Raw genomic sequence first — 12246 nt, forward strand, 5'->3', positions numbered from 1 at the left:
ATTCAGAATAATGTGTTTTTAAAAAATGATAAATAATAATATCAATATAATAAAATATAAATGTATTATTTACTTTGTATTGTTAATAAAACTCAGTAGAACACTGACTGTACAGTACTGTATACACATTGCTATCTTTTCACCGTGTTTTATTAAAACATTTTAAATGTTATTAAATTTCATTTTAATTTTACATTAAAATCTATCAAGTCCATTGAGACAATTATGTTTTGTGAATTTGTGCAACACATAAAATTGACTCAACTTGACTTTCACATTGACACATTCACATTCTACTTTGAAATATTAAAGTGTTTTTTAAATATTTAATTTAAATGTAAATCTATAAAATGCATTTTCTGTGAATTGCTGATTGAACAAAAAAAACTCACTGGACCTGCTGATGTGGCCTTTCAAATAAATGAAGTTGTTAAAATTAACTTAACTTCTAGTTTCGAGAATCCCACCTCTTTTTTAATAATACTCAGATGGGTACTCGGATGGATTAGGAAGTACCGATGACCCAGCTTGTGGTTTTGTAGTTTCACTTTCCACTGGTTGAAAAAAGTCCCTGTGACCACAGGAAAGATGAGGCGTGTGTCTGAGGAGGATATTTAAGACGACCCCTCAGACTTCAACCCTCACACTTCAAGACTGCCTTACCAGCTCCTCGGTGTCATCTTCACTACAAACACCAAGATTGTTCTGCAGCACCTTTGTCATCTTGACCAAAGAGGAAACCGAAAATGTTTGTCATCGTCAAAGTGTTTATGCTTCTGGCTGTCGCGGCCTGCGTCGCTAAAACACAGCGTGAGTTTGAATTTCTTATTTTGGAATCTGTTTGACTGATTTCTTTTTAAAAAGGTTGTAATTCCTTATTATAAATACTGTATTGTTATTATAATTTTGTTTCTTTTTTTTTCTTTACAGCCAGTTTATCAAACGAGAACTGTTTGTGTAACCGTGTGAGGAACACTCTTATCAAGTCAGAAGGTGTCAGGGACATCCAGATTTACCCACCAACAGTTTTCTGCAGCAAAATGGAGATTGTGTAAGTTATAATACACAATTACAACGATAACAGTTTTAGATAGCGCAACTAATGTTAACAATTTGATCTTTACTGACGTCTGATGAGACTCAGTCTCATCAAACCAAGACATCAGAAACATTTTTTGTCCAATGGTTTCTGTATAAATCATGCTTTATTTACAAGGCAACAAAAAGTGAATTATACATACATTGGTGATGCTCACTAACCTCTACTCTCCTCCTGAACAGTGTGACATCCAACAAAGGTCGTCGCTTCTGCCTGGACCCCAACAAAATAACAGTGCAGACTCTCATCCACAATATCATGTGAGTAAACAGATCTGAATCTGATTCGTTCTTGTCCTGTGGTTAAAATGAAATTGAAAAAAAAAAAAGAAAGAAAGAAAGCTCACTTCCTGTCTTCAGTAGTAACGTGACTAAAATTTCCTTTTCCTCTTTGCTGGCCATTGTCTTTTCCAGGAGAAAAGTCAAGCCAACTCCAGTCACTTCCACCGCCAACATCGGACTTTCTCTTTAACTCCATGGACGAATGTCAACACGTGACCTCCAAACGCCATATCAAGCACCTTAAATGAATGTTACTGTGAACTATTTGTGTCAATTTGTCTGTCTCTAATTATATGTCTTTTATTGAATAAATATAATAATAACATAAATAAAAAAAGACTGTTAAAGACTGTTGAACAAATGTTTCATTTCTTTATTCAGAGACTTTTGTTCGCTCGTATCAGTGCCATCTTGTGACTTAAAGTTGCAAATGCATTTCGGTGACTGCTCGTTGAGGATGAGAAAAATAAACCGACATTTTTAAAAGAGCTCATCGCGATTTAATGTTTCTACAGGACATTAAATAACCAATTCACATGATACGTATTCAGTCCTCAAGACGAAATTGTAAAGTATAATATTACCAACTTTACGACAACCACAAAAAATAAAACAATAAAATGCATATTTTCACATTTTTATTGCTATTTGAATTATTTATCTGTTTGTACGGATCCCATAAAAAGAATGAAGTAGAATATTCTTTTCCATGTCCTTTCGTGTGGGTGCTCCGATCCATAGGAGCCGCTGGGTGTCGCTGTTTCACCGTGGTGAGTTGTCCTTCTATAACCTCTGCTTAATATTCAGAAGTCAGGGATGGAAACGGTCGCTGTTCAAACACACTGCATTAGTTGGTCTAAGACCCAACACTTAAGTCCTGGATCAACGTGAGCCGAAGCTGAAAAAAGTGACAGTTGGAGTAAAATGTGAGTATTGTTACTCTCGACTTAAGTGTCGCTTATCCCGCCGCAAATGTGAAACTTTTCCCTTTAAAAAAAAACCCCCATGATTCAATGGATGTGAAAGCGCTCCACGTACAGTATTAAGGAAACTAAATATCCTTCTTTTACAGGGAAATGTTTTCACGTCAGTTTTGTTTCTGCTCTCCTGTGCCATATTTAGTGCAGTGTTGTGTCTGGTTCCTGTTCTGCAAAGTCACTGTGGTTTTTCCCAGCGCTGACGTGAACTAGCAGACACGTGTTGTCACAAACTGAACGCCAGATTTGAGATTACTGTGAATATGTGTAGAAGGTGACGAGCACCTGTAGTCTCCGTGACACAGCACTGCGGTGATTTAGAGCCGGGTAAATACTTAATATTTTAAAGCTGCGTAGGTGTGTATGTGGGCTTCTGTGAGGGGGAATAAGATTTTCCCTTTATAACCGTAAAGCAGGTTCACAAGCAGGTGGACACATGGAAACTGACGTTGACTCTGCTGTATATAATGTTGATACTACTGTCGGTGATATCTCTGTGTAAAAGTCACGGACTGTAAATAGTCAATACGTGGTCAGTTGTTTAAATTAGTCATCAAAATTAGGCCACACCCATCTTATGTGGTCTGTAATTTTTTTATTAATTTAGGTTTATGTTCATATTCTGAATTATATTTTATACGTTTTTTAATAGCCTGCATGCCTACAGTACTTTGCATGAGATATTGTTTGTGACTTCTTATTAAGCTCATATTTTGAACAGGGGTTTACTTTGTAAAAATAAGTTTTATTTACATCTCAGAACACGTATGTATCTTTATTTATTTTTATTTTTTGCTAACTCTTTGCTGTAGCTAAATGCTAGCTAAACTTCAACATACTTCAGCCACATATTTGTTAATGTTGTTAAAGTCTTCTGGCACATTTTTGTCTTGTCTATTTTTTTCTTACTTTTTCAAAGCCAAAGATTTTAATGTAATTTACCCTAAATTTGTCACTTAAGCTGTGTTAAGATGTAGGAGGTGTTCAGATTTCAGATCTGGGGAAATGCAGAAAACACAATAAAATCTTAAAAGTGTTTTCTGCTGCAACAAAAATCTTCAATGGTCAACAGTAGGTAGTATCCTCACAGTCCAGACTAGTAGCAGTGTTTGGCAGAGCCTGTTTTCAGAGGTAAGAAATGCCTTAAAACGAATAATGGTTTTGGTTTCTGTTCAAGAAGACAGAATCTCAGCTGACAACAGAAATCTGCTGCAGCTTTGTTTTGCCCCAGCAGAGGCCAGTACATGAGGAACACTCTGATATCAATGACGCTCTGTAACAAGATATCTAGTTCTATTTGAAGCAAGCCGGAAAAAGAACATCATGCACTGTCCGTGCACCTGCAGGTCTCAGCTGCATACATTCTCTGACGAGAGCCGGCGTGGTTTGTCTAATAAACCATGCCTGCTCTGTTGTGTGTTTTTACAAAGACACAACCCTCATGACATGGCATAGGAGCAGGACCTGTCTGACAGTCAACTGACCCAGGGTTTCTGTGATATGTCATGTGATGTGGTATTTAGAGTCCAAAGTCAAGCGGAGCTGACCGTTACACTCTCAGTCCAGCAGAGTCTCCTGTGTTCATTGAACTGGTGTCAGAATGGCCTCAGGAGGCGACGATATTCCAGGTAACACCTGAACTTTATTTAATCTGAGTTATTCTTGTCAATAACTTGCTTGTTCTGCGCATGTATAATTAAGAGATGCTTTTTTAAAAAAAAAAAAAACTAAACGTGGCTCATGTTTACCTTTTAGCACTTGAGATGGGCTCATCGTCTGGACTCTTTGGAGTTTTCTCTTCTCCTATTGGAATCACTCGACACAACATCAGCTACGACGAGCACATAGATGCCCCCTTACATTCACCACCAGCAGATCTGACTGTGAACATCTTATGGAAAGACCCTGTCATCCCGCAGCACAAGTTCAGGGACACAGCAGAGGTGCTCTTCTGTTTGTTTGACCGCTGACCTAGTGTATGACAATGTGAACTTATTGCCTCACACAATTTTCTCCTGCAGATTGGAAACAGCTTCAATCTGAGTCATACTGATATACTATTGTATTACTACAGGAAGGAGGTAAATATGGGAAGTTGGTGACCTTTGAGGCAGCAGATTTAGCCAAGCCCCATGTGCCAGTGGTGAAAGCCAAAGCCACCTCCTTAATGAGTTCACTAATGATAAGTAAGTGAGTAACATGAAGGAAAAACTGTAACTGTCCATACTGTAATATAACTATTTTAAAGCTACTTCACAATTTTCCTGGTCATGTTTTACACAGACTGATTTTGTCTCCGTTCTCTAAGGGCACAGCCAGGACAACATTCAGAGGTTCGAGCACCAAGCTGGCCTCACTGACACTGGGTATTCACCCCACAAGGGCCTCTCTGCTGAGGAGACCCGCTTTCATTGCTTAGGTGACGCCACACTGCCAGTAAGTACAGAACCAGGTTTAGAATCTTAATGGTTCACAGTTGTCAGAGGAATGGAGATGGCTGCAGTCAGTAGTTAAAAGTTAAAAAAGAATGTTTGTGTTCGGATACATATGTTTTTCAGAGGTAATAATAATATTTATTCAATATTAATTATAACTTAGCCATTATGTGGGTTCTAATTAAACCTCTGGAACATTTTAGTTGCAATGCTTCTGTTTTGTGCATGTATTACTGTATGTATTGCTATATAAACCAAACTGTAAAAAAAATAGAAAAGCCAGATTTGCACTCCTGCCAGAATCGCAGTATTATAAACTCTGTTTATATTCTTATATTTACTTGCTTATGTGAAATTCCCTGCATATACTATGTTCACTTTTATATCTGGTAATATTAATTTATAACATAATTCAAATATTTCTTTTGAGTCGTTAGCTTTTAGCTAAACCTGGAACGCACAACACATTGTAAACAGATTACATCACCAGATATGTTCTGGTTTCACGCTGCTTCCAACTCAGCGGTGACGCTGGACAACGCCTTCGTTTTTCATACAGGCCCAATCACAAAGGCGGTTACAGAACAACTTCACCAATCACATAGCTCCCAGTGAAACGAGCTGAGCAATCAGTGAGCTGCTAAGAAAGTGGATATATTCGGAGGGCCTACTGCAGCTAGAATAAGCTGTTCCGTTGGTAGATTTAGACATTCGATCGACCCCCAAAACTTATACAAAAAACAACCAATTATGGACAACATTACGGAAACCACCGAAATGGAGCCACAAAGAAAACAAGTCATTAAAAGGTACGTAAAAATATGTAGCTATTGGCAACATATTATACGTATAAGTAAATGCTACTCTTTAGCGTAATAGCCGTAAATGCTAAACCCGTGTAGCTGGCCTGAGTAAACTACTCCCTCAATTATAAAATAAAGCAGCTATTTCCTGAAAATATGGAGAGGCTCACAGTAAGAGAAAATAGTACCAGATAAAAAATAAACACATCTGAAATATGAGGTTGTTTAAATAAATAGTGTACGTTAGCCTGGCGCTTTACAGCCACAGTTTACCGTTGTTCCCAATTGTGTACGTTATATGTATAGAATATATATATATATACTTGTGTGTTTGTGACACACAGCGATATTAAATGTAGATTCACCACAAGATATTTAGTTTAAAAAAAAGTTCATTTCTTGCCCTTCTGCTAAAGTAATATTGCCACTATGCCATAAATGAATGTTTGAGGTTATTGTTGCTAAGCAGTGTAAGAATCTGGCATTTTTCCAAGCAGGTGTTGCTATCCGTATTGGTTACTGTTGTCATTGACTATAAAATGTATCTGCTTGTACAACATAGTACTTAGAGGTCTAATTAACGCTACCTGATACAGCTGTGCATGTGTTAATTTACATGTTGATTTAGGCTTAATAGCCACAACAAATATGTGTATTCGTTTTTTGAAAATCAGATCTTCTTGCGTACCACTAGAGAGAGCCCAAGTACCACCAGTGGTATGCATTACCACAGTTTAAGAACCACTGATGAAAATAGTCATGTAACTGATTGCTTGATCTAAACCTATACCTATATAGGCTCTTGCCTGGGAGTGTGCAGGTGTATTTGTCACATATGTGCTTCTCTCAGCTGCGTAATTGCAGGTTTCTCTTCCTGTTGTGTCACATCCCACTCTGCTGGTTGGAGGAACAACAGCTGTGTGGTCCACAAAAGGCACATTGGTTCAAAAGAGCTGAGCTCATAGAAACTTTATTAAGACAAAGCACTGCAACTAAATAAGACTCATTTCTAAGGAACACTTTTGCTCTGCTATGTGAACATTTTAGCAGCGATATGACGCAAAACCCAAAGAGCAATGTGAATGCTGGAGGATAAGTGGGAAGAGAGATCGATTGCGATACAACTTGAATGTGAACATGTCATTTCTCCAGAAACAGCTTGACTTACTAACTTAATACTTTACCTTAACTTTTTGCAACTAATTTTGCCCCTTCTTTGTGTCTTTGAAATAATAATAAAAAAAAGTGGGACAGGGTTTAATATCATCCTTGCTTGTTCTCTTAATTTTATTTTAGAGTAGGGCTTTATTCATCCCCTTTGGGGGAAACATACTTATATATATATATATATGTATATATATATATATATATATAAAAGAGATTAAATATTTTAATATTTAATCGCAGTATTTATTTCATTCCTCTCACAGTGTAAAGACCTGTATGGGGCAGTCTCTGGCTGAGGTCCATTTGGACCTGAGCAGTGATGAAACAACCCAAATATCACATTTGGTGCTCAAGGCCGGGGGGCGTGGCCTGCTGTTACTTTACATATGACATGATAGCCACTGTCCAAAGCAGACTGCAGAACAACATATACACGACTGATTCGAGCTCGAAAGAATGGTCATTGGGAACTGGAATATTTATGCATTGATTGACTTTGGGAACATTTTTCTCAAATCCTGTTACTTAAGCTGGTTTAAACTGATCTCAAATATAGGTATGAATTCTTATTCTGAGTTTTTTTTTTTTTTTATAGGTGCACATTATTATGTATCTAATTTTTTTAATGACGTGTTTAACCACCTCTAATTTGATTGATTTAACTGTCTTCTTTATTGGTCAATTGTTGTTTTGTTTTTTTTTCCTCTGTTCCACCCACACCGCAGTGGCAGGTGATAGGCTCTAGATATCTGTGACGCATTTTGTTATCGGTTTAAATCTGTGGGTTTTGAAAAACACACTGCTGACCTTTAGTGTTGTGTGTCTCCACTTTGTTTGCACCTTAAATAAGATCAATGTTGTGTCACTGCAACTGGGCCAGACTTCACTGAGCGAATGACATGATTGCTACCTGGGTTGGGCTGATTTGCGTACAAGGCACATGTCAAACAACAACATTGTATTGATTTATGTTGTTGTTTTTTATATATATAATAATGTGTTAGCTTTGTTTGATGCCTGTTTTCTTTTTTTGTCTTTGCAGAAGTTGAAAATGCCAAGTGGGGACTATAAAGAGGACAGACTTTCATCAGCACAATCTACCCCTAGTTGCACTCCTTCTGTCACTCCCAGTGTCACCCCTAGTGTTAGTCCCCACACATCACCAGCTACTGTTCGCAGGTATACCTTTTTACGATTTCTACCATAATTCTTTTACATGCAGTAGACTCGTCTATGTTTATTTTATTTTTTCACTGCTTTTTACTTTTAATGCTTTTATTTCTGCACCTGCGTCTCTATTATCCCTGTACATACCTGCTTTTATTATTTATTTTTACTTTTGTAACCAGTTGTTTCAGTGACTGCATGTCATGCATTTCCTCAGTGATCTCATATCCACACCTGTCACCCCACGTGCTGTTAACATACCTTCAGAGCTGCAGATGGGTGTAACCAAACAGGCTTCACAATGGAAGTTGATACATTTAGAGACACACGTTTATTTAGGATTTTGTATTTATACTAATTGCCTCTTTTGTGCAGTTATGTAAAGGAACTGATGAGGTATAGATTGAACACTAACTCACTAACACGCTGAATCTCTGGTTCGATAAGCTGTTATATCAGATTCAAAGAACACCGTTTTATATTATTTCACTCTGTGTTGGTTTATTCACTGCCATATGTTGTATCACTCACTGTGTTTTTCGTGCACATTGCTTGGCCGGAGTACAGGAGCTGGTTCCAGCTGAGTCCTTCATCATTCCTTGCCACCCCGGAGCTCAGTCCACACAGCCAAAGCACAGATATGGGAGGAAATGAAGGAGGAGACAGGTGGAGCTTTTTTGGGACTCGGTCTGTCGTTCAGAAGTCTCCAACTGATCCAGGCTCTGACAGTAACACAGGTGAGTCACCCTGCATATGGATGACCTGATTATTGCTCTACTGTTTCACTCTGGAAATGAGAAAAATTGCATTTGCATTTAGTGTGATGATGGTAATATTTAAAATATTTTAAAAAATTCAAATACAAATGCTACATAATGTGTCCTTATATCCCCACGTATGTCCTACAAACACAATACTTTGGGTGTATATACCACACATTTGACCTTTTAGGAATTACTAACCAAAGACAAAAAAACAGACAAAAAATAATGAAAATTTGTCTTGGGGAAAAAAAACACAAAAGAATGAAGTACAAATAAGCTCTCACACATTTTTTATTACCGGCCAGGTCACATTTCTGGCCAAAGCCATTCTACAGAAGAACAACAAAAAGCAAAAACTAATCAAGTGCACATCCTCAAAGTCATGTGATGACTAGTCACATTAAAATCAAAAAACATTAACTAAATGAAAGTACACAGGTGTCTAGCCTTGCTTCCTTTATGTTTCATTTTCAGTTTTATTTGAATTTCAAAACTGTGGAGTCTACATAGAAAAGACATGAATGTAGTATGTAAAAGCTATACTAATAAAATGGACTTTTGGAGGTGTAGGTGGCCAACATAACACCAGTGGCACACACGGACAGATTTATCATAGTCCAAGCCTCCTGCTGGTATTGTGGTGATTGGAAATAATCGACTAAAAACTATAATAATAAAAAGGGATTTAAAAAAAAAAAGGGAGATCCATTTAAAATAAATGCAGTGTTTCTGTCCAATTCCCTCTTGAAATTTTCCACAACTCTACAAATCCAAAGCCTTAGAAGACCAGTAAAATTCCACTTCAGTACATGTTCAAAGAACTGTGATGTGGCACCAACCTGCAGTGTAACTTAGCGCTGCATTCCTTTTGAGTCATATGTGGAATGTCAGGCGGGCCATTGACTTCACTTCCACTTACAAACCAGATCCTAAGTGTTCATTTTGCATAATTAAGCTGGGCTGCAGCAGATCAACATTGGAAATTCATCGCAAGTTTTAGGTGTAATTAGGCCACGGCAGCACAAGCCACAGGCTACAATTAGACAGCGCTGAACATGCTGCATAAAATGGTGAGAGAAAAAAAAAAGGCAGAGGTTTACTATGCGGCTTCGAGGGGAAGTTTAGGAATTACGACTTTGAGAGGCCTCCCTTACACACTAGCAAACAGCAGTAAAATATGCACATTCAGAGGGAACAATAAGACTCTACAACAATGCTAATGCCGATGTCTGTAATCAGAGAAATGAGCAGCTAAACTGTGCCAGAAGCACACTGAATATGCTAATATCTCTTCTCAGTTTAACGTCACAGTAAATGGAGGACTTTAAACTTCACTAATTAATGTCTTTGCGGTTATTTAACCAGTGCTGTTTATGCTAATTTGGTTATTCCTCCATGAAAATACTGCTACACAGTTTAAGTGATTTTACCCAAATGGTGTTCAAAGCTCTGCTCACTTTATTTTTTATATACTCTACTACCTTTAGATTCATTTACATATTATCAAATGTGTATATAATGTGTTTTGGGTTTTTTTTATACACAAAGATTTGTTTTCTTTTGGATTAAAATAACCATGTTGATGAGAGGAAAATAAAACCTGCTGTAAGCGTCTTCATGTTCGTTGTCTTTACTCTCACGCTGCACGGCATATCTGGCATTTTCCACAGAGCTGTGCCAACCATAAAACACTGCCTTTCAGTTTATTACATATTTTTTGAAACCCGATCTGAAACGTTAACATGCTTTTGACATACTAAAATTAAAATACTCTGTACTACAATAAAATACTGGTATCAAATACGTCACCGCAATTACCTACAGAGCTGTGCCTCCTGTGCAAGCAGCAAGTACCCATGTTAATACGCTTGTGTATCAGGGAGACCCTACTTGATGGATCATATGGTGTCGGTGGAGCAGGTCCGTAGCCAGGTTTAGTCCATTAATGCCAACATCAACCATCTTCCCTCTTCTCTGCAGGCTTTTCACTGCAGTCCTACTTTGGTATGCAGAAGTCGTCCACCATCGATGGCTCCAACACCCAGATCAGCCTGAAAGTTCAGGACCCCTCCAATTTAATCACCCCCAAGATTGACATCACGAGTGTCGAGACCAAGACGGCGCCGCCTCGGCCTCACAAACTAAAACCCCGGGACCTGAATGTATTGACTCCTTCTGGTTTCTGAAGCTAGATTGACCTAACTGAAGTTACACCTCTGTACAGAACCCCCCCACCCCCTCACTCACTCTTATTTAAATGGACCGATCTTGTGTTTCCATCTTTCTGTGTTCCGTATTTCCTGAGCAACAAATACGGAACACTGAAAGCATTATCGCCCAATCCCCACAGATGCCACTGCTCCCTCAGTCCAACATCATTTCCTGTCTCCTTCAGCTCTTTGTTCCATTTAAAACATCAAATTATTCTTATTTAAAGCTTAAGAAAGTTGTGTTGTAATGTTTTTGCTTTGCTAAATGAATCCCATCGTCATGCACGGCAGTAGATTAACTGGATTATCATTTCAACTCATCATCTCAGCCCCTCTGTTCCCACTGAAACAGAGCAGCTGTTTTTGTTTACGATTCTCCGTTGCCTCATTTTTACTTTTTTCTTTTCTTTTCTTTTTTACACAGTGTAGATGTTTGTGCTTGTCCATATGAGCATGCAGGCATTAGTTAAGTGTGAATGTCATTTTCTAAACTCTTTTGCCTTTTCTTGTTACATTGCTTTTGTTATTGTGCCATATAGTGTTTTATTTTGTCGTTACGTCTGATAAGACTGAAGTAATTTTTATTATATTTGTTCAACTTTGTTTAGTCTCAATACTTCATGTTAATAGATAGAATTTCTTTTCCCCTGTATGCCTCAGACAAGGACATTTGTAAAGGTGTGTGTGTGTGTGAGTGAGTGAGAAAGGTTAAGGCAGCTTTGGACAAAGTTGTTGATTTCTAATAATTGCACAATGGAGACCCGCTCTCGCTCACATCTGTAAATACATCTTATGGTTCCAAGCAGATATGGTCCGGTTGTTGTTTCTTAAACCTCCGTGCAGTCTTTATATTAGGCCTCATAATTTTATAGACTATTACCCACTCACGGCATTGTGCATTTATCACATGAAAATACAACTTTGAGCTCATTATTTGCAGCTGTTGATTGAAGTCCTTTAAAGCACTTGATTTTTACGAGTTGTGTTTTTAAGGGGTGGAAAAATGCTTACGTTCCACACTCTGAATGAGAGTGCTTTTAAAGTGCTGCTTTGTGTGTTCATTCAAAGATAAGGGAAAAGGTATATTTCTGTCAACTCCAGCACACATTCATCAGTGGTTGATCACTAAATGTAAGATGTGTATCATGGAAATGTAAGGAATGACGTGCAGTGAGGGTAAACCTCGGAGTAGACGCCAAAGGGTTTTTCTCTCTTTAACAGAAGGCTGCTTCAACGCAAAAGCTAGCAAATGTTTCTATATTGATCCAAATGTCTTCCAGCTGACACTGTAGTCACAAGGTACAGCAAATACATAAAACTAAAAGTAAAAATACAAATGAAGA

General features: G+C 37.9%; 2 protein-coding genes across 3 annotated transcripts; both read left to right on the top strand.

Annotated features, from left to right (window-relative positions):
• The first annotated feature begins 624 nt into the window (after positions 1–624).
• On the top strand, positions 625–1735 carry LOC103391029 (C-X-C motif chemokine 10-like). The gene is made up of 4 exons (XM_008327143.3): positions 625–810; positions 931–1051; positions 1282–1359; positions 1513–1735. Exons 1-4 carry the CDS (start codon positions 747–749, stop codon positions 1568–1570), a joined length of 321 nt encoding a protein of 106 aa, XP_008325365.1. The 5' UTR covers positions 625–746; the 3' UTR covers positions 1571–1735.
• Positions 1736–2169: 434 nt separating this feature from the next.
• On the top strand, positions 2170–11710 carry LOC103391028 (putative monooxygenase p33MONOX). Of its 2 annotated transcripts, none has more exons than XM_008327141.3 (8): positions 2170–2306; positions 3881–3985; positions 4113–4300; positions 4432–4543; positions 4666–4793; positions 7805–7941; positions 8497–8666; positions 10674–11710. In XM_008327141.3, exons 2-8 carry the CDS (start codon positions 3958–3960, stop codon positions 10877–10879), a joined length of 969 nt encoding a protein of 322 aa, XP_008325363.1. In that variant the 5' UTR covers positions 2170–2306; positions 3881–3957; the 3' UTR covers positions 10880–11710. The 2 variants fall into 2 exon arrangements, with proteins under 2 accessions (XP_008325363.1, XP_008325364.1); XM_008327142.3 differs by having other exon boundaries at positions 2185–2306; positions 3919–3985.
• Positions 11711–12246: the final 536 nt, after the last annotated feature.

The sequence above is a fragment of the Cynoglossus semilaevis genome, chromosome 15 (assembly GCF_000523025.1).
Source record: "Cynoglossus semilaevis isolate Cse_v1.0 chromosome 15, Cse_v1.0, whole genome shotgun sequence".
In the NCBI taxonomy this organism is placed as follows: Eukaryota; Metazoa; Chordata; class Actinopteri; order Pleuronectiformes; family Cynoglossidae; genus Cynoglossus; species Cynoglossus semilaevis.

Bases quoted from the DNA above. Each gene is read 5' to 3' on its own strand.
- LOC103391029 (XM_008327143.3), top strand. From the start codon at position 747: ATGTTTGTCATCGTCAAAGTGTTTATGCTTCTGGCTGTCGCGGCCTGC. The intron at 811-930 runs GTGAGTTTGAAT...TTTTCTTTACAG, and splicing joins CTGCGTCGCTAAAACACAGC to CCAGTTTATCAAACGAGAAC. The intron at 1,360-1,512 runs GTGAGTAAACAG...TGTCTTTTCCAG, and splicing joins ACTCTCATCCACAATATCAT to GAGAAAAGTCAAGCCAACTC.
- LOC103391028 (XM_008327141.3), top strand. From the start codon at position 3,958: ATGGCCTCAGGAGGCGACGATATTCCAG. The intron at 3,986-4,112 runs GTAACACCTGAA...TTTACCTTTTAG, and splicing joins AGGAGGCGACGATATTCCAG to CACTTGAGATGGGCTCATCG. The intron at 4,301-4,431 runs GTGCTCTTCTGT...GTATTACTACAG, and splicing joins AGTTCAGGGACACAGCAGAG to GAAGGAGGTAAATATGGGAA.